Source organism: Hippoglossus hippoglossus, chromosome 5 (assembly GCF_009819705.1).
Source record: "Hippoglossus hippoglossus isolate fHipHip1 chromosome 5, fHipHip1.pri, whole genome shotgun sequence".
In the NCBI taxonomy this organism is placed as follows: Eukaryota; Metazoa; Chordata; class Actinopteri; order Pleuronectiformes; family Pleuronectidae; genus Hippoglossus; species Hippoglossus hippoglossus.
In genome coordinates, this window is record NC_047155.1 from 26,271,738 (window position 1) to 26,298,284 (window position 26,547).

At 41.2% G+C, this 26,547-nt stretch overlaps 2 protein-coding genes across 5 annotated transcripts in view; one reads left to right on the forward strand and one right to left on the reverse strand.

Moving 5' to 3' along the window:
• Positions 1–11,822: 11,822 nt before the first annotated feature.
• si:ch211-112f3.4 (EF-hand and coiled-coil domain-containing protein 1) lies at positions 11,823–20,228 on the forward strand. Of its 3 annotated transcripts, none has more exons than XM_034584301.1 (9): positions 11,823–12,602; positions 13,668–14,106; positions 14,196–14,330; positions 16,142–16,221; positions 16,463–16,604; positions 17,919–18,069; positions 19,159–19,278; positions 19,682–19,751; positions 19,844–20,228. In XM_034584301.1, the coding sequence occupies exons 1-9, from the start codon at positions 12,014–12,016 to the stop codon at positions 20,017–20,019; spliced, it is 1,902 nt and encodes a 633-aa protein (XP_034440192.1). In that variant the 5' UTR covers positions 11,823–12,013; the 3' UTR covers positions 20,020–20,228. The 3 variants fall into 3 exon arrangements, with proteins under 3 accessions (XP_034440192.1, XP_034440190.1, XP_034440191.1); XM_034584299.1 differs by having other exon boundaries at positions 11,824–12,602; positions 13,665–14,106; XM_034584300.1 differs by having other exon boundaries at positions 11,824–12,602; positions 13,665–14,106; positions 19,162–19,278.
• Positions 20,229–21,149: 921 nt separating this feature from the next.
• The window catches only part of slc41a1 (solute carrier family 41 member 1), a 29,692-nt gene continuing 24,294 nt past the window's right edge, over positions 21,150–26,547 (reverse strand). For both annotated transcript variants that reach the window (XM_034584302.1, XM_034584303.1), the window contains one exon: positions 21,150–25,655. In XM_034584302.1, the coding sequence (XP_034440193.1) occupies positions 25,470–25,655 (186 nt within the window). In that variant the 3' untranslated portion in view covers positions 21,150–25,469. The remainder of the gene's footprint in view (positions 25,656–26,547) is intronic.

Consider the following 26,547-nt stretch of genomic DNA (forward strand, 5'->3'; position numbering starts at 1 on the left):
CCTGTTTTGTTCTAGCTGAATTTGGTCATTCGATCATTCTAACATTTACAGTGTAGGTAGAAAAAAATGTGACACCCTCAGCTAAAGACACGACAAGTTAGGAGTAAACAAACCTGTCCAGGCAGAGCTAAATACACAAGAAGCGTCTGCTGTTTTTAAACAGTTGCAAAAAAGGTCTCAGAAGACTTTTCATTAAAAATCATTGATTTGCATCAAGCTTGAAAGTGCTACCATGTTTAGTCCACATTCAGATAAAGTGTCCATGAATGAAGATGATTTAGATGTGTGTGTTCTCATCGAAAAATAAGATAAAATCACTGTGCGTCAGAAGATTAGCAAAGTGATCCCATCATCATCCCAGCAGTGGAGGGAGCTTCATGATTTAGGGCTGTGATGCTGCCTCTGGAGCAGCTTGACATCAGTGAAAGGATAAAGTACTTCCCGGGTTTATTAAATTCTTCTTACAGGAGGATGTCAGGGTGGCTCTCTGTCAACTGAAGATCAGCAGAAGCAGGTTGAAGCAGTAGTGACCCTAAATTTCAAACTGAATCTACTACAGATTGAGTTCAAACACAGAAAATAAGAGAACACAAAATCTGAAGCAGCTCTGTCGGAAAGAATGGTTGAAAATTCCTCCTGAATGTCCTGCAGGTCTGATCTACAGATACCAGAGCCTTGGTGTCAGGTTATTTCTACCGAATGATCAAATTTGCCAGCGGTTTAATTTATGAATGCACTTACTTTTTCCACCAGCACTGTGAATATTCAATGGGTGTGTTCAGACCTGAAAAAACTGAAAAAAAGTGTTTGTGTGTTATCAGCCAAAGCACACTGAGTTGTATTTACACATTGTCTAACTAAAACTATGTACAAACAGCCTGAGAGGAACATATCCACAACCACAACCATTCCAGTACCAGCTCTTGACCAAATGGTGGCAGTAAAGTAATACATATTAGGCTGATGTTGTGCAAACAGGAATGGATGAGTCCCAGGTAAAGAAGAAGTTTTGATATCTATACATTCAAAACATTCAATCATTTTACAACAGAGATCAGAGAAATTCACTTTCACATTCACCAGGGTTTGTTTTTGACTGTTGCTTGAAAATCTTTTACACCTAAAAAATATCCACTTTAAACCACACATCCCGTGTTTGTTACAGATTAGATCTCAGCTTCTTCTGCAAACGTTGAAATCAGAAAAAATCCTTTTACATAAGAAAAAGTAACATATCTTTGTCACATTGTGATGTTGGGATTAGATCATTTCACCTGCTTTTTATTTGGGTTTCATTGATAATGACCTTCAACTAAAATAATTTTAAAAGAGAAAAATGGCACAACAACTTTTCTGATAAGTGTGATCTTTGCTATTCAATATTTCAGAACTTCACTCCATGCACACAGAATATACTTCTTTCCAAGTTGTGTGCTGCTCATCCTGGCCTCCATCATCACCCTGCTGTTGTTCAGCTGAGTCTCAAAAGAACCACAGGCGTCTGGCTTCATTACATCACACTTGCTTCCTGCATTGCTAGAGGCAAACACGACGCGCTATGGTGACATGGAAGCACATGCCCTCGCTTCATTTAAGGTTTAAAGATTAGGTTTATATTTAAGTTGAAAGAGAAGGCAGAGAAGAAGGAGAGGAAAGAGAGAAGAAGATTCAAGACTTATTTATCATGTGCACAACAATTACATACAGCATTCACTGGCAACGGAATTCTTGTGTCACTGGCTCCCTTCTAGCCATGCTCAAAAATATTTGAAAAACCACACAAGCAAAAATATATATAAAGAGAAAAAAAAAACTAAAATGAAATATAATAAAATATACATCTAAAATATAAATTATAAACTAAAATAAAGTATCTTACTGAGTAGAATGAATGAATGTGAGTAATACTGATTAGGTTGTGAAATTAGTGCAAGGTGCAGAGTTTAGAGGAATGACAGTCTTATGGCAGATTGGAGGAGTTTAATGGCCTGGGGGATGAAACTGTCTCTGAGCCTGGTGGTGCAGGCCCGGATGCTGCGCTACCGTCAGCCAGATGGCAGCAGGCAGAACAGTTTATGGCTGGGGAGATAGGGTCTTTAATGATCCTGTTGGCCTTCTTCCTACACCGCTAGGTGTAGAGGTCCTCCATGGATGGCAGCTCCGTCCTGGTGATGTGCTGAGCAGACTTCACCACCCTCTGTAGAGCTTTATGGTTCAGGGCGGTGCAGCTGCCGTAACAGGCGGTGATGCAGCCAGTCAGGATGCTCTCTATGGTGCACCTGTAGAGGAGAATCCTGGCATCCATTTTGAGCATCTGCAGCCTGCGGAGGGACAAGAGCCATTGTCTGGCTGTCTTTGTGACAGAGTCTGTGTGGTGAGTCCAGGTCAGGTCGTCACTGATGTGAACCCCAGGAAACTGAAGCTTCTGACTCTCTCCAGGGTAGTCCTGTTGATGAAGAGGGGGGCATGCTCTTCTCCCTGTCACTTCCTGTAGTCCACGATCAGCTCCTTCGTTTTGCTGACGTTGAGATGGAGGTTGTTGTCCTGGCACCAAAATGTCAGGAGTGTGACCTCCTCTCTGTAGGCCATCTCATCATCGCCGGTGATCAGGACTATATGACGATCAGCAGATTTGATGATGTGTTGGAGCTGTGGGTGTCCACGCAGTAATGAGTGAACAGGGAGTAGAGGAGAGGACTGAGCATCAGGAAGTTCAGGATCCCATCACAGAGAGTGGTGTTGAGCCCAAGGTCTCTGAGCTTGGTGACGGGCTTCAGGGGCACGATGGTATTGAATGCTGAACTGTAGTCAATGAACAGCATTCTCACATATGTGTCCCTCTGGTCCAGGTGGGAGAGGGCAGTGTGTACGGTGAGGGAGATGGCATCTGCAGTCGACCTATTTGGCCTGTAGGCAAACCGAAGTGGCTCCAGTGAGTCAGGGAGGGAGGAGGTGATGAAGGGTTTGACTAACAGCTCAAAGCTTGTCATGATGGTGGAGGTGAGTGCTACCGGGCGGTAGTCGTTCAGGCAGATGGTTTTGGGTTTCAGGCCGAGGGTTTTGAAGAATCCCTTGAAGCCCCACCAACCCCTCCCTCACTCACACAACATCCCACCTCTCTCCATCCTGTTAACGCCTTTCACCTCTCCCATCCTTCATCTCCCTAAACCCTGTGTCTACCATCCACTCATCCCACCCACCCCCTCCCCTCCTTATCCTTCACCTGTGGATATCCTCCCTTCTTAAATATAAATATTCAATTAGAAAAAAAATTCACACATCTCTTGTATCAAGTCTTCTATACAATACATCCTGATGTTTTAAGTAATGATCCCATATAGAGTATCGATAGGAGTGTAGATACCAGATGCTGATCTGGCTAGATACTCATTGACAGCTAATACCACCCAATGGGAGCAGGGTGCAGGTGTAGGTGGGCGTGCAGTGTCAGACACCTCCCTCCCCTATGGGTGTAGAGCCATTGATATTCAAATATGGTTACTTCTGCTTTTTTTTTTTTTAAAGATGGCCCTGGACAAAATACCAAACTCAAGGCTTCAAAACAGCAGCTCACAAACAAACATTAATCTCTGTTTCATCGTTGCAACGCTGCATCATTAGAACTCAGATATTGAAATAATTATATGACACAGATTGAAGCCATCAGGAGAAAATAATTAAGTAAGTAATACGTATTTTAACTTCAGTTTTATTAAAAAACATCAACTTGACTTTTAAAATTGTTCAGCCCCCAAATACTCAACTGACCGAAAAAGTACAAATAAAAACAACTGCAATAACGTTTTATTTTTATTGTATTTCATCATGTTCACGGTATAGTTTAACAGTCAGGCTTTTGGGGTTTTATCCATCCTCTCGCTAACAATGGAAGATCATCTAAAGGCTCTTTGACAAAATATTTGATTTCTGTAGCTCCGTTGCTTAACCCATATGATAGTCACGCCACAGCTCTTGAACCTGCTTCCACCTTTCTTCTGCACAAGATCATTTTTTAATAGACTGAATGTGTGTGCAAAGTTTTTGAGACTTTATGACACTTGATGGTGCACAACTGAAGTTATGTCCCTAACATCCGCTGGTGGCCACTAACACCTGCTAACACACAGTATAATGGCAGTTAGTAACTTAAATTTTGCAGAAGACCTTCAAAGTACAAGGGATATTCACCATCTTGTCTTATATTCTTAAAAAATAAAGAATTAAATTTTAATTAAAAATGTACAGAAGGAAAGATAAGGGAACAGTTTGGTCCTAGCACCATTGAGTTTTCAGGCACTAAAAAGGAGCCGACTTACTCTTAAAACACAGATGTTATTATGGACTAGCTTGTCTTCTACTTAAATGTTAAAAATGTGCCCAAAACCTTATAAATGTTTACACATGACTACTGTCTACTTTTTGCTTTGCAGGACATAGCGGGATGTGGATGTGTTGGTGTGTGCAGTCACACCCAGACTGTCTGTGAATGTTTCAGCTCAGAGCTGCACCTCTACCTGTAGCCACATGCCTCATCTGCTCTCGCTAAACTTCATCCAGGCTCTTCACCGGATCTCAGGAATGCAGTTGGTGAATCCAGTGTGTGTGTGTGTGTGTGTGTGTGTGCGCGTGTGCGTGTGTGTGTGTGTGAGGGTGGGTAACTGTGGATGTGTGAGTGTATAGAGGACTGAATATGTGTGAGTCTCAGTCATGACCTTGTACACAGGTGGAACAGCTCAAAGGTAGAATGGAGTTCCTTCAATATCTCAAGAATGAGGAAATGTTTACATTGTCACACACTAGAGTGCTGTTTACACACACACACACACACACACACACACTCACTCACACACACACACACACACACACACACACACACACACACACACACACACACACACACACACACACACACACAGATCATAAATCACACCTCTATTGAAAGACTGAACACAGGGCCTGCCTCTTGTCTGACCTAATTTCTCATGTCAGGGTTCATGTTGACACACTCCTCATCTATCACAGATTGCATGATTAGAGTGAACTGGGGTGTTTGGTAAGAGGTACCATCCATCACATCATTCACGTGAGAAGTATTTACTTTCACACAAGACCTCATAACATTTACTCATGTACCCACAGAGAGGATGTGGATCTGTTTCAAAGTTGACAGATGTTCTTTGAGTGACTGAACAATGTGCAGTTTATGATCGACAACAAAGTCCGAGAATGGAAGGTCATTTAGGACGTCTGACCATCTGGATAGTTTAGAGCACTGGAGGACTTTGATAGATTTTAGTGTTTGTCTGCTGCAATGTCCTTATATGTTTCTTTAACCACTGCGAATAGACGCAAATCCTCCTTCTTGTTAAAATATTACAAATAAGCATGAGCAGCTAATTTTCAGTTTAGTAAAATTATATCAAAAAAATATTTCAGTGTAAACTGCAAGCGATCACAGAAATATATTTTTTATTGTACTATCAATTAATCATCTATTAAATTGTACATTTCATTGTCCACTTGTCCCATTACACAAAATGAAGCAAAGATGTCCCAGATGCGGGTGCAGCCAACTTTCTGTGCAGTACCGGACAAATAGATTACAGAAGTTCCATAAAAGTTTGTTTTGAGCTATATCCTAAAAACAAGTGAGCTTAATTAGGCTGAAAAGCTCAAAAGCAGTGTGTTACTGTGAGTCACCCTTTTTTACATTATACCAAGTCATTCAATTCAATAAGAATATATTTGAATAAAATCGGCTCATATAGCTTACATTCATAGGTACATCTTGTGTTGTATTGTCCAGGCATTTCCCTTTTTCAAAAGAAGAAAAGTGCAGAGAGCAACTGTCAACAGTATTTATTTTGTCATCATAGCCTTTATCTTTATTTCACACTCATTTGTCTTCATTCTTGCCCTCTTTCCTTTCTCTTTTCACTCTCACTCCTCCATGAAAACATTGTCTCCATGTCAGCTGTCTTACCCACCACAGTTTGGTCAGATATGTAGGTCAGTGATTGTCCCACTCCAGATACTCCAGATGGCCACACCTGAATACACAAAGTACTGAGATCACCACAGACTGTTTGCTCTATCTCAAAATAAAGCCAGATCAAACAGTCGGCCACATACAGTGGCTCTGAAAAGAAACCCCAAAATACAGCAGAGATGCATGTAAATCCACATTGGCGTATTATATCCTTTTTTTAGACCATGTTGGAACCCGTGTGACTGAAGAGAGGGAAATTGGACAATGATCCAGACCAAGGTGTTTCCCTCAGTTGGTGAACAGCAAACAGATCTAAAGGAGAGAGAATATTGGATTTACTGCACCTTCATCAGGTGGACAGAAACATGACTCTTGAATGCTAATGTCATGCTGTACCCTCTGGTGTTTAAAGGGACAACTGTTTGTTGTCAGGTTTGCCATAGCTTTTTGCTTTTTAGCCAATGTAGATATTTTTATGATTCACATGTGTGAAAATGATTTGTATGTCTGTTTGCTCTTCGTTATTGAGCAGATATTAAAAAGAGGTTTCATGGTTTTTAAACATTCTTAACACATAAATACAACACAGGTTATTTACAGCTTCCTTTTTTCCCCCCACATTCCGCCTTCAAAGCACATAAACCCAAATGAAGTCAGAACAACCACCTCACAACTCTGAAAACAGGAGCTTCTGGGGAGCATGTGAATGCACACAGACAGGGAGATGAATACTTTGTAAACAGTATTCTCTGTCCCTGTGAGAAGTGTACAACCTTGTGTACAACAAGTGTACAACCTTCATTCTGTCCTTGACATGACGTCCTGAAACACAATGACCTGACCAGAAAAGGTCACAGATCAACAAAGAAGCAAGTGGACAATCCCAAAAACTGGCCAATAGGTAAACATGTGTGACCTGACGTTTAGAGACCTTCACATCCCTGCAGGGTCAACGTGCCCTCACAGAGCATCAGTCTGCATCACCACTTCAAAGACGTGTTGCATGTGTGTGGTTTGGGAGTGTGTGGCTGTGTTTGTCTTTTTGTTGACCCTCAGAGGAGCATATGGCAGCCAACACAAAGCCCAAACCCAACTCCTATCAATACTGATTCAGCCTGACTCCTCCTCTCAGAGGTGAACGACAGGACACACACACACACACACACACACACACACACACACACACACACACACACACACACACACACACACACACACACACACACACACACACACACACACACACACAAGGCGGCAGACCAGCACCCCTCCTCATTTACAGCCCATTCCTCTTGCTCCCCATCCTTTCATTTTCAGATCAGCTCCTTTCACCCCAGAACGGGCAGCAGCTGTAGGGCTGACTCTCAGAGGGAGGGAGGACAACAGCAGCAGGACTGAGGGGACTGAGCTGCACATTAACTCCTAATCACCCCAAATAAACACCCACACACATACATAGGAAGAGCAGATAAACTGAGTATTTATCTTCACCCAAACAACTATTATGGGATTTAGAGTATGTCACCCTGGGCTTATTTTCGACCAATCATATAACAACCTCATACGCTGAAAATCCTGAAGCGACGACTAATATTTCCTTTTTTTGCTGCCATTTAAGTTGCTCTCTGACAGCTAACTAACAATGTATATATAAGTCCAACTGAAACCATTTTCCGTGTTTAAAAGTTAGGATTTGGCTCATTTCTTTAGAATTATTTTAGATTTTTTTTAACTATTTTACATGTTTGCACTATCGGTTGAAAGAAAAACTGGTCTGCTGTTTTTACATTAATTTATGTAATACCTAATATATATTTAATAATTTCAGTAATTTCTTTCTGATTATACTTATTATATTAAGTATTATAATACTTATTAAAACACATGATTCTAAATGTAATGGAGTGTGTTTACGGTGTGGTAGTAGGACTTTCACTGAAGTGACGGATCTGAATATTTTTATGAAATCCGTTATAACAAGGGCAGTCATAAATAAAGATTTTTATTTATTTTTTAAATGGATTTTCATGCTGTATCATGTCCTCATACTGAGGGCCAGATAGTTCTTACTGTATCTACCAGGACAATGCTGTATTACGGTAACATGCAATGATAGCATACCTTGACCTTGACTGTCTTATCAGTGACTCCTCCTCTGAGACCTTAAAAGGAAGAACAGTTTCCAGCTTCCACCCAGAGGAGCTGAACTAAGCTCTGCCTGCCTCCACATGTTGGTGACACAGGCCGCAGGTGATAGATGTCTTTTTATATCTTCAGGACCATTTACAAGTCTCTGAGAGAATACATTTGTTTGACTTGGGGCAACATTTATTAACTAGCAGAGACCGACACAGTACACACCTTTTCCAAGGTAAAATCCCGGGATGAGTCACTGTGAGTGCCGTACTTCCACCAGATTCAGATTATTCCTAGGAACCAAAACAAAGACAAAACAATATGTGAGGTTTTCCTCTGAGCTCATGTGATTTCAGATGACTCATCTTCTAGCCAGGAGGCTACATTAGTGAGCGGTATACAAAGGTGAAATAATATGGTCTTTACCTAGACACTCTTATCTTCAGTGGGACTGTGATTCACTTTATGACTTCTTTGTTTTATTGTCCCTGTTTGTTAAGGCAGGCGAGTTTTCATGTTTGCTGGTCTCCACACATTCCAATTCATAGACATAACAAAGCTCCTGACTTTATACTTGTATGGTTGGTTATGTTGGTGCAATGCAACAATGGCCCTAGCAAAGGGCGAGAAATACTGAGATCATGTTAACTAATTTCCCACATCTTTTATCACAGCCACCAAATTCTGTGGAATTCTAAGATGTTTTTCAAATAATGTATCTTGATTTAACGGAAGAAATGGAAATTTAAGAAATATACTTATTTGCTTTCTTGTAGTTAGATCAGAGGATTGATATTAGTCTCAACAGTGAATTTAAAGAAATAAAATGCTCCAGACTTAATCTTTGCTCAGGATGATCGATGCCTTTTTTCATTATACCTGACACAATTTTAATGTAGGTGCTATTTATAACCTGATATATGAGGAGACAATGTGAACGATTGTCTGAAAGCTATGTATAAATAATATATTATGAAAAATGTATTTCAAAATGTACAATGGAGTTTTGATGATAGTCTTCTCTTTTTGGCCCTTTGGCTTTTTCGATTCATTCGATTCTTTGTATGACTTGTTGAGGTTGTGTCCTTTTATATCTGAATTGTATTGACTGATTAAATTATTGTAATTGTTTTTGCTGGTAGATGTGTTTCACCTGAAGTGGTTGAAATAGTTAACCACACTCGCCACCTCAGAGCCTCTTAGGCCATTGGTGTACTCTATAGATATGGGTGGTTGTGTTTCAACCACGGAAAAACCTGACGAAGATCCCACTCTGGATCAAAACTTTGTCAAATTTTAATCTTTGTGGCACGGAGTAACATCAGTGTGCAGGCTCTTTTGTTTTTGTTGAATTTCTTCTGACTGCAACTTGTGAAGTTTTGTTTTGTTTTTTTCTCCCCTTTACTTAACCAATCACAAAATATGCAGCGCTTCAAGCCCCACCTTACATTTACAAGCAGGCATACTTTTGGAAAGTACTACCATCTTGAGCAGGGACTTTTTTGGGGGTAAATTTTTCTCCCCAGAATGACTTAATATAGACCTTATACCCTGCAGTGGGAACAAGCTCCCCCGAACACTGTTAGTTCATGAGGAGAGTTCCTGTGGTCAAAACACAGCTATGGATGAGCTGTGAATGTGTGTCGCTAGCAACCAATTACTGTCTGACCACATGATTGGCCGGGAAACTCCGTGTGCTTTTCTTTTGTTGCTCTAAATGATTTAACTTGAACTGACTCATGTCACTTCAGTTCCACAGTCTGAACAACAAATGGAATTAGAGTTAAGTTAGATGCATATGGATGTGATCTGTGGGGACTTCTGTTTCTTAACTTGCATTTAACAATATTGTATTTAAATGATGCTATAGGTATTCAGATCAGTGTCCATGGTATTTGTAAATATTGAGCTCATGAAGTGCTTCTAGATTTGTTTTAGATTCCACAATAGACAGACTAGCTTAGTTCAATGGGAGTTTTTTCAAAAAGATTCCTATAAGTATTAGGGTAAACTTTCCCAACATGTTGGTTTAAATCCTCTCTCAAAGATATTTACATAGTGGCTGCAGTAGGATTCTAGTGGAACAATAATATATCCTTCTTCTACAAGTAAACCGCCGGAACAATGTGTGAATAATTGTAATACTAAGGACATGACCTCAGTGTTGTAATGTGAAATTGTATTGTGTGAGTAGGGTTTAAAGGATTATTTTATAATCAACTAATCTCTCAGTAACCATGCAATTACAAAGAGGGTTTACAAATCCAAATATATCAGGATGATCTTTTAATTCAGCTTTTTTTTAGTTTGTCCAGCCCATGGAGAGGGGAGTCAAATACAAATTCACTCTTTTTTTTTTTTTATAAACATAAATAAATGAATCACTGGGACTTTCCAAATGCAATTACTTACTACTTTCCCAATTTTCTTTGATAGTATATTCGACATTTTGTGTTTTTTGACTTTGAATATGGGAAGTTGAGCTTCAAGGAATAATAATGGCAAATTTTTTTAAGAAAACAACTGTCATGTCAGTTGTTTTAATGAAATAAAATTGACATTGAGAAAATCTTAAAGAAAATTGCTAAAACAACTTTTCAAATAAATGAGCTCAGCATTAACTAAAACATTTATGTCTTATAACAATACCTTGAGGCGGGTTCCCACGAGCTGGAGGGCCTGTTCTAGTAACATGAATCTCAGTTATCTTTTTATAATTTATTTAATACCATGTTTGTATATATAATGTAATGAAATAATCAGTCATCAATCAACTGAGATGTGCGTAAATTAGACTTACAAATCACAATTTGCCATAGGGCTAAACAAGCTGCGACAGGTGAGAGGTCTCTGCCCTACTCAAACCCACAGACTCTGAACTCACAGTATAAGGTTTTCATCACATCTGACAGGAGGACAGGATGAAATCATTTGCTACTTATTAATGCTCAGTTGATTCATTCTCTGCCAATTGGCAAATAGTTTTGGCACAAGTTCTGATATACTGAAATGTTGTCACTGTGTAATGCGTCATGCTTGGGAATTCATGTGTGATTTGCGTGTATGTGGTCTAGTCATGGGAGTGTAATCAAGATGCTCCCTTTGCTTGTGGTTGTCAGGTATGTGATAAGTGGTGAGGTCAAGGTGTGCAAAGGTATTTCCGCTGGGAGTTGTTCGGTTTCAGGAAACTAAGTCGCATTTGACTTCCAAGGGAAGTTTGCCTGATGAGAAATGAGTAGATTGGGAGACTGCAGTCAGGGGGTGCTGAGTGTCAGGAGTCGTTTTACATTTTATTGTTGTTGCTGCCACACAGGGAGTGAGTCAGATCCACTCAAGATCCATTCTGGTAAAGGTGAAAACTAAAACCCACCATGACTCACTGTGGGCTGCTGTGGTTTGTTTTTGTCACAAGATGACAGGAGCCACAAAATACCCTTAAACTCTGGAAACTCTATCATTCACCTCCAAAACACACAAACTCACCTGTGTGACTCCGTAGTTCTCACACCTGCAGAAAACTGTAGTGTGCCATCTCTTGATATGTGAGTTGTAATGGAGATTAACAACAGCACCGACATTCTCGCATAACTAATTATAAAAGGTGAAAGCCCCTTACTTGTAGTGCTACACACACACATGTGGTCAGACTCTGCACTCAAAAGGGTGGAGTCGGTGCAGTGGGATTTCTTTCCCCACTCGAGGGCATCAGATCTTGACTTGATGCGCCGGGAAGGAATCCAAGGTGAGGCTTTCACGGAATTACGCTGCGTAAAACCAAAGGAGGGAGGGTTTTCTGGTTTGAAGTCATATCCTGTGCTAATTTCCATAGTTCCATAACTTTTATTTGGTGACCTCTACGAAGAAGAAAATCGCACTTTATGTGAAGTCATGGACCGCAGAGCATTTCCCCTGTCGCGCGTCGACCCGTCGCCGCGAGCAGCGCGTAAAAGCGAGTGGCTCCGGAGCGCTCTGGCGCACCACCACTGCCCCGACCCCGGCGTGGAGAACGAAATCGTCGTCCTGGCCACAGGCATTGACCAATACCTGCAGGAGGTCTTCCACCACCTGGCCTACCCCAACCGGGACGACACAGTGACGGCGGAGGATTTCGGAGCGCTGTGCGCAGTGCTGGGGCTCAACGGAGCTGGGGGGAGGACGAGCAAAGCAAAGGACGGGACAGGCGATGGAGAGAAAGACGAGGAGGATGAAGAGTTTAGGGATGTGTGTTCTCGGCTGCCCTGCCAGCTGTCATTCAAAGACTTCCACTCTCGGCTGTGTGGGTATTTCCGTGTGCGCAGTGCGCGCAGAGACACCGGGGACTGCGCCGGGCGCTTGCCCCTCACTGAGGACACGGAGCTGGTGGAGAGACAGATCCGACTGCGGTGGCCGCGGGTCAGGCGGAGGAAAAATGTCAGTTTTGATCTGCCCGGGGACCAGAGTGGACCTGTACCCAGTAAAAGTGGAGACCGTGAGACAGGTACTGTACCAGGACGACATGCTGTTGCTTTAAAAAACTTATTTCACCATTATTGAACGAACTCCTGCTTATTAGTGTATATGACATGATCTATAGTGACTCTGTTGTTGTACCTTGTAACTGACTATTATCTCCTGACTAATACACAGCAGGTATTGTTGTGAGGGAGGTGAGAGGGGAGGAAGCCCTGCAGGCTAAAGGCACCAATTACTGCAACTCGTTTCCCCTCCTGTCATTTTTCTCTCAAGCAGCAGCACTCCCCTCTTTACTTTGTTTGGTGCTGTCACTCCTCTTCCATCTCCTGCACCATCTGCTCTGCCAACAGTCTTTCATACAGGAAGAAAAGTCTGATCATTTACATATGTGGTAATACTCCATCCCAAGTCCTGCAGCACTACTGGAGAACTTTGCCCCTGCAAGTGTTTCTGGTACATTATTATATAACAATATTGATCCATCAACGTGTAAGCCTATTACAGTAGCTGCTTGAGGTGGAGCCAGTTGTAACTACTACTGTTTTCTTCAGTGGTTCCCAGCCTAAGGGTCGGGCCCCTCCAAATTGTCCCGGTATGCATCTGAAGGATCAAGACAAAAGTGATTCAAGTTTTTGGTCTTTTTTCAATTTAAATAAGAAAAGGGGATGAATGTCTCATGTTAGTTTGAAGGTCTTCCGCACTATTTGATGATAAGTTGCTAACCACCAGAAGATATTTGTGACCACTAGCGGATGTTAGTGACATATCAGTTGTGTACCTTAGTGTCATTGGGTGTCAATCACAAGACATTCTCTTCTAAGGTAGGCCCACCACTGGCTGATCAGACCTGGGTGTGTGTCCCTAACATCTTGGGGCCCAGTTGGGGTCTTTCTTCCTGATCCAGAGCCATTGGCTGCAGCGTTCAGCAGTCTGTGATGTGAATTTTTCCCTCATGTCTATGAAAACACATTTTTTTCAGTGTATTTTCTCAACAGTGCATTCTAGTTTAAGCTCATCATATGTTTATGTAAAATCGAACTGTGTAAAATAACTAATGACTCCTCACCTCTTTGATTTTCCTCTCCAGATGAGGTGTCAGCTCTGAGGGAGCTGGTGGAGGACCTCCGCTCGGCGCTGCAGGGGAGCGATGCTCGCTGCCTCGCCCTGGAGGTGGCCCTCCAACGGGCGAGGAGCTGCACCCTCCCTTCTCCCTCCAGCTGTACCTCCACTGTTTCATCTCCCACAACTTCCATCACCTTTGTTCAGGGAAAACTGGTCCCAACGCACAGAATTAAAGGACAGTGCGGTGGTGCTGGAGCAGGCAGGGCGAAGAGAGCGGTGAGGTCACAGGACATCAGGGACACACTTCTGAGGGAGCTGAAGCTGATTCGCTCCTCACGTGACGGACAGCTGGGGGAGGCCATCAAGTTCAATGAGCGTTTGGAGAAGGAGCTGCAGTGGGCCTATCAAGGAGTGCGCAAACTGCAGGGGGCGGAGTCCGCACTGAGGAAAGAGAACAATCACATCAGGTTAGTTTTTATTGCTGGGAGTTTTTAAAGTTGACTGGAAGGATACAGTTTGAACTGCAGTGAAGCTGATTTTGCGTGATCTCCACCAGGAAGCGAGCAGAGGAGGCCAGGGAGGCTCTGAGTTTGGGGCTGCAGCGAGTTCGGCTGATCCAGGAGCAGGCACAGGCTGTTCCACAGCTCCAGTCCAGGATCAGTCAGCTAGAGACTGAACTGCACCAGTACAGGTAGAAACCCTCTGTGTGTTTGTGTGGGTGTGTCTGTGAGCATGGGTGTGTTCGTGCATCCATTTACACATCATTTGCCTCTGTGCTCTGCTGATTTGAAATTCAATGCATTAAAGCCCTCAGCTTAAGTTACACAAGTGACAACTTAATTTGAGTGTAGGGTAAAATTAACATTAAATTAAATGGAAACTACTGCAATTCATGTTTAAGAGACTGTATAACCCTTGTTTGTGATTAGATCAAACAGATTCATTTGAAATTCCTCTGTGCATTAAATACATTTCTGATGGTTGTGAAAGAAACATTTGACATAACAAACTACAAATATTAAATCAGCTAATGTGATTCAAATTAAAGTTATCATGTCACAGATGTTTTTCTGAAGAAATAGTCAACAAATTCCTCCCACAACCTTATTTTTTGCTATTTCTCTTCTCACCAGTCTCATCTACCTTGTTTCAGGGAGCTGGTTCAAATTAAAAAGCTCATAATCCCCCGTATTCTACCAGCTCAGCACAAAACTAGCTGGTGTTCGTGGTGAAACATTAAGCAGCTAAAGTGCCAGTATTTTCTAAGAAGTGGAAGAAGAACACAACAGTCCCTGTCTGACTGTAGCAACATACTTACAAAAATCCTGGTGGGTGTCGAACAAGCAGTGATGAACATTCTTTAATATTAAAATGAACTACACTAGAATATGTTACATGCACAGTTATCCCCAATGTTCTGCCAACTTCAACGTGCACACAGTCCAATTGTTTTAATCCTGGTTTAATTGTAATCTGTGTATTTCAGATGTAGACATGATGAGAATCAAAAATCTAACATGTTAATGTGCAAAACTAAATATAGCAGGTTGCTCTTACTGGCAACAGCTCACAATAAGCAGATAGCAGTGTAACATGTGTATTTCAAGAACATACTGTAGTTTAGGATCACATAAGACTATATCAGGAACAAATATGAGTGTCAAGCTCAACAGTTTGTTGTTTTATCAGACGTAGAATGTTCAAAAAGAAAGAGTCTACGTCTAGTACACAATGTCATGATGGAAAGAATGGAATGTCCGAATCTTTTGCCATCTCTCCTGTTTGTAACCAGATTTCAGATTTGTTTTAGTCCACATCTGCCTGATGCCCTTATTAACGTATATAAATGACAAATGACTGCAAGTTGTTATGGGCTATGAATTTCCCGTGTAGTCTGACATGTCTCACAGTGCCATGATAATATGAATCTGACATAGAAAGATACTGTGTGAATGATTATGTTTACATGAACAAAAATATTTCAGACATTATTTCTCCCTCAGCTCAGAAATGTGACTTCTTCACAGTGACAGCCATCCTGTGCACAGGGAATGTGTTGTCAAGCAGTTGGTAACATATTGTTAACTAACCTAAAGAATGTAAGGATGTGATTAAGACACGTCTACATAATGAGACTAAGGTCTGAATACTCCATGTTTTATTTTGATTCATGCTTATTCTGAGTATGACCTTATTCAGGTTAAGATCATCAGAAAATGCTGTTTACATGCAGGTCTTATTTATCAGCTTGATATCAGAATATTAGTGACCCTGCATGATCTAAAACATCACATGTGGTATCTTTTGTGACTCTACTGTATGTGTGTGTGGTATAATGACGCAGAATTGGGTGACAACAACCTTTATTCTGTGCGAGAGGAGAGGAATGAGGACAGTTTTCATTAGACAGGTCCAAGTCAGTGTATAAATTACATAAGAGGTGAAATGACCCACATACAAAAGCACAGATTTTAAGTCGTTCTCTACCTTTAGCTCCCTCAGATCCGGCTGTAGCTGCCTCTTAGACTCCTCCTGTCAACAAACGTATCCATTCAGAGCAGAAGACACATGCAACAGGACAGGTGAGTGATGAATCACTGAGCAATGAGGGTTCAGAGATAACGTGTTCTTAACAAAGCTTTTGTTTGCAGTTTGTCTTTGGGATTTGGAAAGTTTTGTATTGGTGGGTGAAACATTACTCATCCAACAATGCTTTGCAACGACAAAAATCACCTTAAATTTATGTCAAAATATCAATTCATACATGTGCATGATCATTAAGTTGTCTTTGGGCAGTAAGGTAAATACCTCTGTTGTGTGCAGATGCAGATTGTCTGCAGAGAGCAGTGGAGGGGAGAGCTGCCTCTGATGAAGAGGAGGAGGACAGGGGGCCAAGGGAGGAAGGAGAATGGTGCCGGTTAGAGGTGAAGAAGCAAATCAGCCAACTGCACGACTGTGGCAAAGGGTAAGCAAACATTTAACTCACACACGCGCACACACACACACACACACACACACACACACACACACACACACACACACACACACACACACACACAAGCACACACACACACACACACACACACACACACACACACACACACACACACACACACACACACACACACACACACACACACACACACATCAGCATGTCACCTGTATTAGTCCCACATCATGTCTGGAGCTTCAGTGGGTACCTGTAACTTTCTTTGTTAATGACATGACAGCTCTCCAAAAGTGAGGCCAAAACATCTTGATCATCCCCTGGTGGCTGGCTGCAGTATAGATCATAAACCCCTGACTTGTGATTGGTTGCATGTGTATCGCGGATCTACTCCCCTATTATAGGGGACCTATTCTGGTTTTTCAGTCTTTCTCTGTCCTCTAGTGGGTTGTATATGGGTTTTGTGAATGTATACTGTGTGCACTGTCCAAAATCCCAAAGTCCGCAGCCGAGGGAGCAGTTTTCCGGAGGGTGATGAAACAGCTCCTAGTGGAGTTTTCTAATACTTCCACCCCATCATAAATGCCCAGCAGCTAGTCAGACAAGCCCCCAAACAACGGGACAAATCACAACCTAAGATGGGAGGAGGAGAGAGCAGCGTTTGTAATGCAAGTTAAATTTAGTTTTTCGGTGCTGCCTTAAAAGCTGTCGGAAAATCAAAACACTACACAGAGTTCAACCAAGCAAAAGTCTCCTGGTCTACACAGTTCGCCTTTTTACTACGGCCCAGTGGGCTTTGTAACTGATTTTTTTTACATATTTTAAATGAATTACACCTGTATATAAAAAAAACCCGTCAGTGTTGTGTTTAATTGCAGCGACGTCTAGCGAGGGGGGATAGGAGCTGAATCCAGTCGTGAGAGTCTCTTGCTGCTGCAGTAATGAATAGAATAAAGAAACTAAAGCGTTTTCTGAACATTGGAGCCTGTAAACCTTTTCAAGTAGTGCCCCAAATTAAAATTATGAACCCCAAAAAACGAGCATAATAGGTCTCCTTTAATACGGCACAGATTCTGGCACCTAATGACGTCATCAGCACTAGATGGCAGCACCCACATCCAGGATATTTTGGCTTCACTTTTGTACAGTGGGTGGAAGTGGAGAGGAAGTATCTTTATATACAGTCACTGGCTACAATAGGTGCTAGCCATTATGCTACGTGAGAAATTCCAATCAGACTTTGTGAAGTGGGTGTAGATAGAGGTACAATTACACACACAGACAATCACACAACACACACACAACAATCACATCTCCTTTGTCTCCTTCCAGATGTCGGAACCAAACGTTCCATCATCTCTCTCAGAGTCATCTGCATGATAAGAACCTCATCAGCACTCCTAAAGACAGCGGAGGGAGCCCGGGCTGGAGGGGACCAAACCAAGAGCAGCAAGAGAGAAGCAGAGGCCTTGAAAAAGAAAAGGTGAGAGACAGATGATGGTCGCTGCAGTTAATGAGTTCCTTTGAGACTAAGTAACATATTTAAATCGCTGTAGGCAACAGGGTCAGAGAATTAACTCTCTAAAGAATGAGCTGAACATTACCTGTTAGATTAATTATTATTATTCAAGTCTCAAAAATGTTTTAGACGGAACATATGTAGGTCTTAATGTTTTTCCATTGTAGGTGTGCTAGAAAGTATATATATACACACATATACATTTAAACATACAAAGAATACGACTGAAACATAAAATACCCCAAAACTGTATATTGCATGAGTAAATAATAATAAGTAGTGACAGTAGTTTATAAACAAGGTTTCATAAAAAATACCTATTTTTCCTCTTTAAGGTGAAATTATTTAAACAAAAAAGCAAAAATTCGAGAAAAACTTAAAAAAGAATGAAATACATTTGCACGTCAGTCTTTTTTAAAATCTTCTTTTCTCAATAATTATCCAATGACCCATCAGATTTATCATGTTAACATTTGGAGAGGCCACACCTGTATGTTCGAACCCCTGGACTAAACCAGCCAATAACAACAACACCACAACCCTGCTGTAGTATTAACTATCACAATATTGTAATTATGACAATGACGGGGTAATCAGACTCTGATGCAGAGAACACTCATGGACAGACTTGGGTTTAAGGCACCAGCTGTTGTCTTACTCAGATCAAATGTTCATACACAAGAAGTCAGTAGAAAAGCAAGCAAAAGGGAAAACAACAGAGAAAGGCAGGCAAGAAACACCAGCTTGACATGGAATGCATTCGCACAAGGGTTACAAAACAAATCTGGCAGAGAAGGCAGGGGAAGGGCAGGCTATTATTATTATTTACGGGATTCCTTGGCAGAAAAGTGCAGGAACAGGAAACTCTCTAGGTTTATAGTCATATACTGGATTTTTTAAATTTTATACAGTAAATACACATTTTCAGACACAAGTCACTTCTAATGGAGTATTTTTACATTGTTGTGTTGGTACTTTTATTCAAGTTAAGAATCTGAATGCTGTTTCCGAAACTTGTTTAGCTTGTTTGCATTCATTTGTTCCTCCTTCCGGCAGCGGCCTGAGGAAGAGGAAGATCAGACAAGGCTGGAGGAGAAAGAAAAGACGCGTCTGTCTCTGCTGGAGGAGAAACTCACAGCTGCCCTCACACTGTTGCTGCAGCTACGCAACAAGGTGCGGCACAAACACAGTTCACACACTCCGCACACCATTCACATCAGCAGCACACATACACACCTCTTCACTGCCATCTAGAGGTCATCGCAGGAGGCCATTTTGTGTCACTGATCCAGGTCACAGTCATTTATGCTTGAGAGCTACTTTCACCACAAATTCATTTACTGATGATTGTAATTAGGATTCTACATACTGTCTTATTCCATTCAGGGACAGTGGAGGTTGAGTTCAGGGAGCGTATCCCATCATGCTTCTGGGCAGGTTGCTTTCATAGGTGTGCAACCCAGATGAACAAAAACATGTTGCACTCATGATGTGATTTTAATTTTTTTAGACTCCTTTGAATCAGTGTCCCACCACATAACATCAAAAAGTTAAAAGCTTGTATTTCTTCCTGTAGAACATGTCACGCAGGGTGCTGGGGAAGATTGTGATGGACGCTCTTGATGTCTGCAGCAGGGCTGGAGATGGTGAGTCTGTTCAACAGCTTTCAAATAGTCCAAATATTCACATTTTAGTGTTGCTTCACTTTTTAAAGGTGCTTTTCAATTTCTCCACCCAGGACGATCCAGGGTCCTACAGGTAGCTGATGCTCTTTGCCTCCATCTGTCCTCTAGTGATCTTCTCGGAGACGGAGGGGACAATGGAGGTGGAGGAAGAGACAGCAGAGAGAAACTCCTGGTTACATCTTCTGGGCGTCAGACCAGCAGCCCCAACCCTCTACTCATCTCCTGTTGAACAAGCTACTTAGATGGTACTTTATGGTTATCATCATCCTCCTTTTTTGGACTTGTTTGCACCCTTGCAAATTTCCCAGTTGCGTATTACACATTTTTTAAACTGGTTTTAATGTATTTAAAGTTTAATTTTATTTCCTTCATTAAATGTCTTAGCGTTGTATTTAGTATTTATTTAATGTAAACAATTACAGGTGACCCATTATGCTTTTTAGCATAGTATAGTAAATATAATAATAAAGTTTTTATACAAACCCTTGTTGGAACCTTGTGTAAAGAGTTAATGCACAAACCTTTGATGAGATGAAAGGAAAATGTGATTGTTTCAGCGCAATTTCATTCTCTGTGCTTTCTTTATCTGGGGAATAAACTTCCCACTGATAAAACCAAACAGTAGCTTCACTCATTTTCGCAGGGTCACTTACTAAAGGCCACTTGCATGAAAATACATTTTGCAAGTGAATCAACTTTAACGTTTCACATGAAAAACCCGCCGGGAGGTTTTAATAGTTTCTAAACACAAGGCATGGGGTAAAAAGGACTTCACACGTGGCGCTACAAGTAATTGCTGTTTAAATGAACGTCCTATATCCTCTCTATTTTAGCCCTGTTTTTGGTATACCTACTTCTGTGGGAAATATCTGCCTTTTTAGCTTCACCAGCAAACCCTGTGTTAGCTGGTTGTTGCTGTTAGCTGGTTGTTGCTGATCAGGTTGTGTAGAGCTTTTTGTGCCTGGTATAATTTGTAATTATAAGTTACAGTAAAGAAATACAAATACATACTAATAATAACAATAACAATAAATAGCAAATGAAAACATTTAACTTTCTTTATAACAAATCAGTGAGGTACTTTTTCTGTAAAATGTGTCTACGTAGATGTGCCAAATAGGGTTCTTACTTACTAAACACACTTATGGGTGAACTTTCACTTCCAGTTGGGAAGTCATCTTGATCTCAACAAATACCAAAGAAATACATTTTGATATTTATTACTACTAGAAATTTTAAGGTAAACTTTCAGTGTGTAAAAACACGTTAAATATGCTCTACAAATTTAGGGGGGTTTGCCCGGGTTAAGAAAACAATCAGTACATTTCCAGTTAAACAAAAACAGACACAATGACAGGGGAATGGTATGAAATAATATAGTCCTTTATTTCCAGCAATTTACAAAGTCCTGCAGGGAGAAAGCCTTCCTCCTGCCTCACAGAGGGAGGGCTTTTACAAGAAGAACACACAGAGAACATAAAGACCTCAGCCCCAGTAAGACTGTACATGTTTCTACAGCAGTTTCTTCCTTATAGGCAACATTACTGGCTGGGACAGGTGGACATTTAGAGTCTGAATCAAAGTCTCGATCTTGACGTGGATGTTGGCAGCCTGAGGATCAGCATGGTTCCCTGTGAGTTCAGGGGCTCAAGGGTTTGAAGCACTGAGGTTAACAAGGCAGTAGTTGGATGGAGGGTTTTAAGGCTGCGTGTGTTATATAGCAGAGGAAACATCATTTTTTGCACTTGTATTGTTTGTAGGTTGATATATATATTACTTCTACTGGTAATTTGAATTCAGACCTTTCATGAGCCCTGTAAATCCAACCTGCTGGTTTTCCACTCAGCTCGTCCTGATTTTTGCAGATTCACTTGAACAAAAGCTTGTAACTGACGCTGCCAGCCTCTTACAATCTTTATTACATTACACATCATAATCAACATAACGTACATCTTTTATTAATCAAAACTAATCAAAGAGTTGCTACTCAGTGGCACACCTAGCTCCTGATTGGTTACTCTGACTCGAGCTTGGCTCTGATAGGTTAAGGCCTTTCTATGTCTTATAATACCTGCATGAGACAAGTTGTGTGTGTGTGTGTGTGTGTGTGTGTGTGTGTGTGTGTGTGTGTGTGTGTGTGTGTGTGTGTGTGTGTGTGTGTGTGTGTGTAAGACTGGTATTAGGCACTGTGCTATTCATTAGCATCACCGACATCCTATTGCGTAAGCGCCAAAAAGCTCTACTGGCCTTTGCAAAAAAAATAGAACACATTAAAGAGAAGAGAAAATGACAATAACATGATTATAAAGAAACTGAGCCAAAATGAAATTACAAAATAAACAACCTTATATATAGAATAAATATAGTATGTACAATTTGCTTTGTGTGCTTCTAAAAATAAATAGACAAAGCATTACTTGCCCCCCTTATAGAAGTATTCACAACTTTCCATTGACATAGAGGCAGAATGCTGGCACCTGGTCAGTAAGAGAGTGGAGTATACAGACTGAAAGATGACGGATCGAAGGACGCAACTTTTTCAACATGGTAAATGTCGAGAAAAGGCGAATGTGACTCAGGGTGGACACGAGTGGGTTTGAATCAAGGGGGACACAGAGCTGCACAGAGAAGTTGGGCAGTTGAGAGAATCCCTGTGGTGCCCTCTGTTGTCTATTCTGCAGATTACAGTACTTCTGTGTTTGACCAGCGTCAGAGAAGTTGCTTCATCTTTACAGTGGTTGTTTTGCTCAGGGAAATTCATGACACAAAACAAGAATCATCAATAGTTAAAAAGATTAGGGGAAGGAATAAAAAGAAAAAAATCACAACTGTAACATCATTGACACATACAAAAAAATAATCTGACTAAAAGATTTTTGACAGATTAAAAAATCACATTTTGCACATCCTATGTGCCCTGCACATGCATTCTGCTGGCCCCATTGAAACAGCACAGAAGTTTGACAAGCGCCGGATAAGTCAAGCATCACATGCAGGTTTCTCCTAAGACACTGGGCTTCACCTCTGGGTTAACGTCTGTACTCGGTACAGTCTGTACTCACAGCTTCCTTTGTCGTTCCCCTCCTCACATGTAAGCCCTTAGAGAGAGAGTCCGCTCAGGTCGGCTGAGTCTGGTGGACGTTTATGTGAGTGTGTGTGTGTGTGTAGTTATTTCATTATTTTTATGTATAAAAAGTTTTCTATAACTTTAAGGACCCAGTCACACCAGACACTACCAGAGAAAAATGTATTTGTATGTCTGAATATAGATATCAGACAATTAGGAAAGAAATGTGTTTGCGACATGAACGTCTGGCTAATGGCTCACTAGAGACTGCAGCTCTATCATGGAGCAGACAGTTTATTCTAAAGAAATCATTAAGTATAAAATGTATTGCTGTAACACAGCTAATATCTTAGCTAGCCTCAGATTCCTATAGGTTGGTGCCAAAATCCAAACAATTCCTCGTCGATGCACAAGCTGTGATCAAACAATTTATAAGCATTAGCAACAAGCTGCAACTCACAGTAGCTCCGCTAGTTCCGATTTTCTCTGTGCTGTGGCTTTTACTAAGCCCTGGTGTTTTATTGTCCATATTGTAAATCAGCTAACAAAAGCTAACACAATTTGCCAACTGACAGAAACCTTGCTGGCTTCAATAATCACTAATGGGGCAACAAGTTAACAGTTTGTTTAAAAGATGGATATCCTGTTTCATTATTGTCTATTGCTAATATGATAGCTCCCTCCATTTTAGATTCCTTTCACTCCCCACACTCGCAGGACTTTTAACCACAAGTCAAGCTCACTTGAGTTGAACTCAATGTGAAATATTTGCTTCACCAAGGTCTGATTCAAGAGGGAGCGCACTGGAAGTTGTTGTAAAAGGATCATTTGCAGGGGTTTATAGGATGCATAGTTCCTTCACTCGAAAGGAATGGGAACTCTACTTCTGGAAGCAGAGCAGGCAGTCATCGTTACGCTCTAGAGCAGCTACATTTTTTGCTGTTTTTTGCTGTGTGACTGGGTCCTCGGACAGCTTTAAGCACGACCCTGATCTCTTAGTGAATCTGAATCTAATCGCAACAAAATAAAAACCAATAACACCAACATCCTAATCCGAGGATGGGACCTGTTGACCAACCTCACAGAACATAATCAGCCCGTCTTTCACTTGAACAATTATGTGGTCCAGCACGGCCAACATTTTTTTGGGGAATCTAAATCAAATACCTAAAATCATCAGCAACCAGAACCTTCTCTGTGGAGTCAGACTGTGCCAGCTGAACCCAACTGAGCACTTCCTATGAGCATGCTTACTTTCACCCTCTGTACCAGCTGGGAAAGCTCTGTAGGTTTGTTCCAGTCTATTGCAGCATGTTGAGCCTCTTGTCACTTACTGTAAGCCTGGCTTGGGCAACACAACAACATCAAGAAGCCTGCACAAGTAGAGAGTTGGCAGATGGTTTCATACGGGGGGGACTGGTGCTATTCTCATCCAATTATGACAAACCGATTGGTACCAAAAATAATCACAGTGAGCTGCGACAAACACTTGAGGTGTGTGCATTTTCCTTCCTTACAAACAGTTGACCGCATTTTCCACACAGTACTTTCCACAGTTTTGTGTTTGCTCACTTTTTAATGAAAGTTTCTGGCGCAGGACATTTCACAACTGTAGTATTTAGCAAAATTGGTAGAAATGTAAAAGAGACAGATTATTGTGTGAATGAACACACAAGTATCATTGGTGGGAACATTTAAATTGAGAGGCGGAGGTGAGTCTGTTCCTGTAGCAGGCTGACTTTAGCATTTTTTAGGCAGTGAATCTGATTCCAGGTCTGAAATAAAGAGTACTTTCTTGTGCAGGAATAACCTCAGAAATTACAACCTTGAGTCCCTGCCCTGATTCAAATTGAACTATCCAATGAAAAAGTGCTTTATCTTGTTCTGTTTGTGGTCCAGTGCCCTGTAGTAAACCCTCCCCAAGCCTGTTTCCTGTTGTCACAAGGCCAGAGTACAACAGAGAGAGCCTAGTGTACTCTATTAAATCAAAAACTAAACACATTAGATTTCATGTAATATTCTTTCTGGATATATGGCAAAGCACTTGGTGATTAAGTATTCTAGGCTTTTTTGAATGTAGTTTTTTTGCTGTCTCTGTCGTCTTGGTTTCAAGTGTTGAAAGTTGATCTTAAAAAATGGTAGGGCTAAAAGTCCCCATTGAAAATAATGAGGACTGGCCATCCAAATAGAACAGGTATCGATTCATATCAAATACATTATTTACCAACAATCATTGTCAATAGAGTGATAATAACAAAAGTAGTAGGACTAAGTTATTAAGTAAAGTAGAGGAGGAGTACTGGAGTTTGTGGGGTTGGATCCATCAGGTGCAGGTTTGTTGGGTGGTTGACAAGGAGATGTGTGTGTTTCCAGTGTTTCTGCAGTGAAACAAAGATTCTGTCTGGATTCTTGGCAGCAGCTGTGGTGCATCAGCATCCTGAAATCCTGAAGGTGAAACGCTGCCCTACTGCACTATACCCTCAATGAGAGCCCTACAAGAGATTAGCCCTTTAATGTAGACATCTTCCAGTTTCAGATAATGGGTGAGGTTCGTCACTGTCCATGTGTGCAAGTGTACAGTTTTGTTTTTGTGCGTGTGTCTGTGCATGCATTTAGTTGCCCGCATTATTTTCTCTGTCCCCGATGAACCAGCATATGTGGAAGCAGAGGGCGAGGAAGCCGGTTCCCAGCAGGTCACCCAGGGCAGTCAGGTAGGGGATGGAGAAGTTGTCGGGGTCCATGCCTCGACCCCACATCCAGTGGACCATCCAGTCTGCCAGGTAGAGGAGGATAATCACCTGGAGCGAGACAAAGAAGAAGCAAACTTTATTCTACTGGAACCACACTCTCAATTCTTGATAAGCAACAAAAATAAAGATATATATTCCTGGCTGGGGTCAGTTTATGGGGAAATTTACACTTTCATAATCTTACAATGATGAGCACAAATTCAACTAATCTCACAATAGTTTGTGAGACTTTATCTTAAGGTCAGTGGTGCAGAATTTCACAGTTTGTTAAGTAAAATTAGCAAGATAGTATAATGTGCCTACATAAGCAGGTGCACAATGCACATACACTCATTAACAGATTACAGCTCTGTTTCCTCTGCAGAGGAATGGCAACTCAACCCTTATAACAGCAATGACACGGCTTTTAAAGGGAATGGGAGATGTCACTCTAATTGTTTTACTGCAGGTAATGACCAAAACACAACCGTGATCCTGGTGCAGCAACCTTTATTTTGTCGTTAAACTAGTATTTTAACATGCCCTTAATGCTCTAATGTGCTCTAGACCTACTTTGTCAGCCACTTGTGCAGGACGTGCACAGACATTTTGGGTGGCAGGGGCTCAAGTGAAAAAAAGGGGACTTCTCATAATTATTTATTTAAATTTTTTTTTATAATAATACCCTTAATACCCTCACACTAACACAATTGTTGAATACTCAACAGTAGTTAAATGAATAGTTATTAGATTAGATTATGCAGTTTAAGGCAGGACACTACAGGGAAAAACGTTGTTTTTCTGTGTACTGGTCAATTTTGAGATTTTGGTTTATTTTGCTTCCATGTCTTCTTTCACTCTAATGGAAAGAAAACTTTGTTTGTTTTATCACCACTCAGCTCCACACAAGAGAAGAGAAACCACCACAACTGGAACAGGAGCGGGGAGGTGCTGCCTGTCT

Excerpts from the sequence above, each read along its gene's own strand:
- si:ch211-112f3.4 (XM_034584299.1), top strand. The coding sequence starts at position 12,014 with ATGGACCGCAGAGCATTTCCCCTGTCGCGCGTCGACCCGTCGCCGCGA. Across the intron at positions 12,603-13,664 it reads AAGTGGAGACCGTGAGACAG|ATGAGGTGTCAGCTCTGAGG; the intron begins GTACTGTACCAG and ends TTTCCTCTCCAG. Across the intron at positions 19,752-19,843 it reads CTGCAGCAGGGCTGGAGATG|GACGATCCAGGGTCCTACAG; the intron begins GTGAGTCTGTTC and ends TTCTCCACCCAG.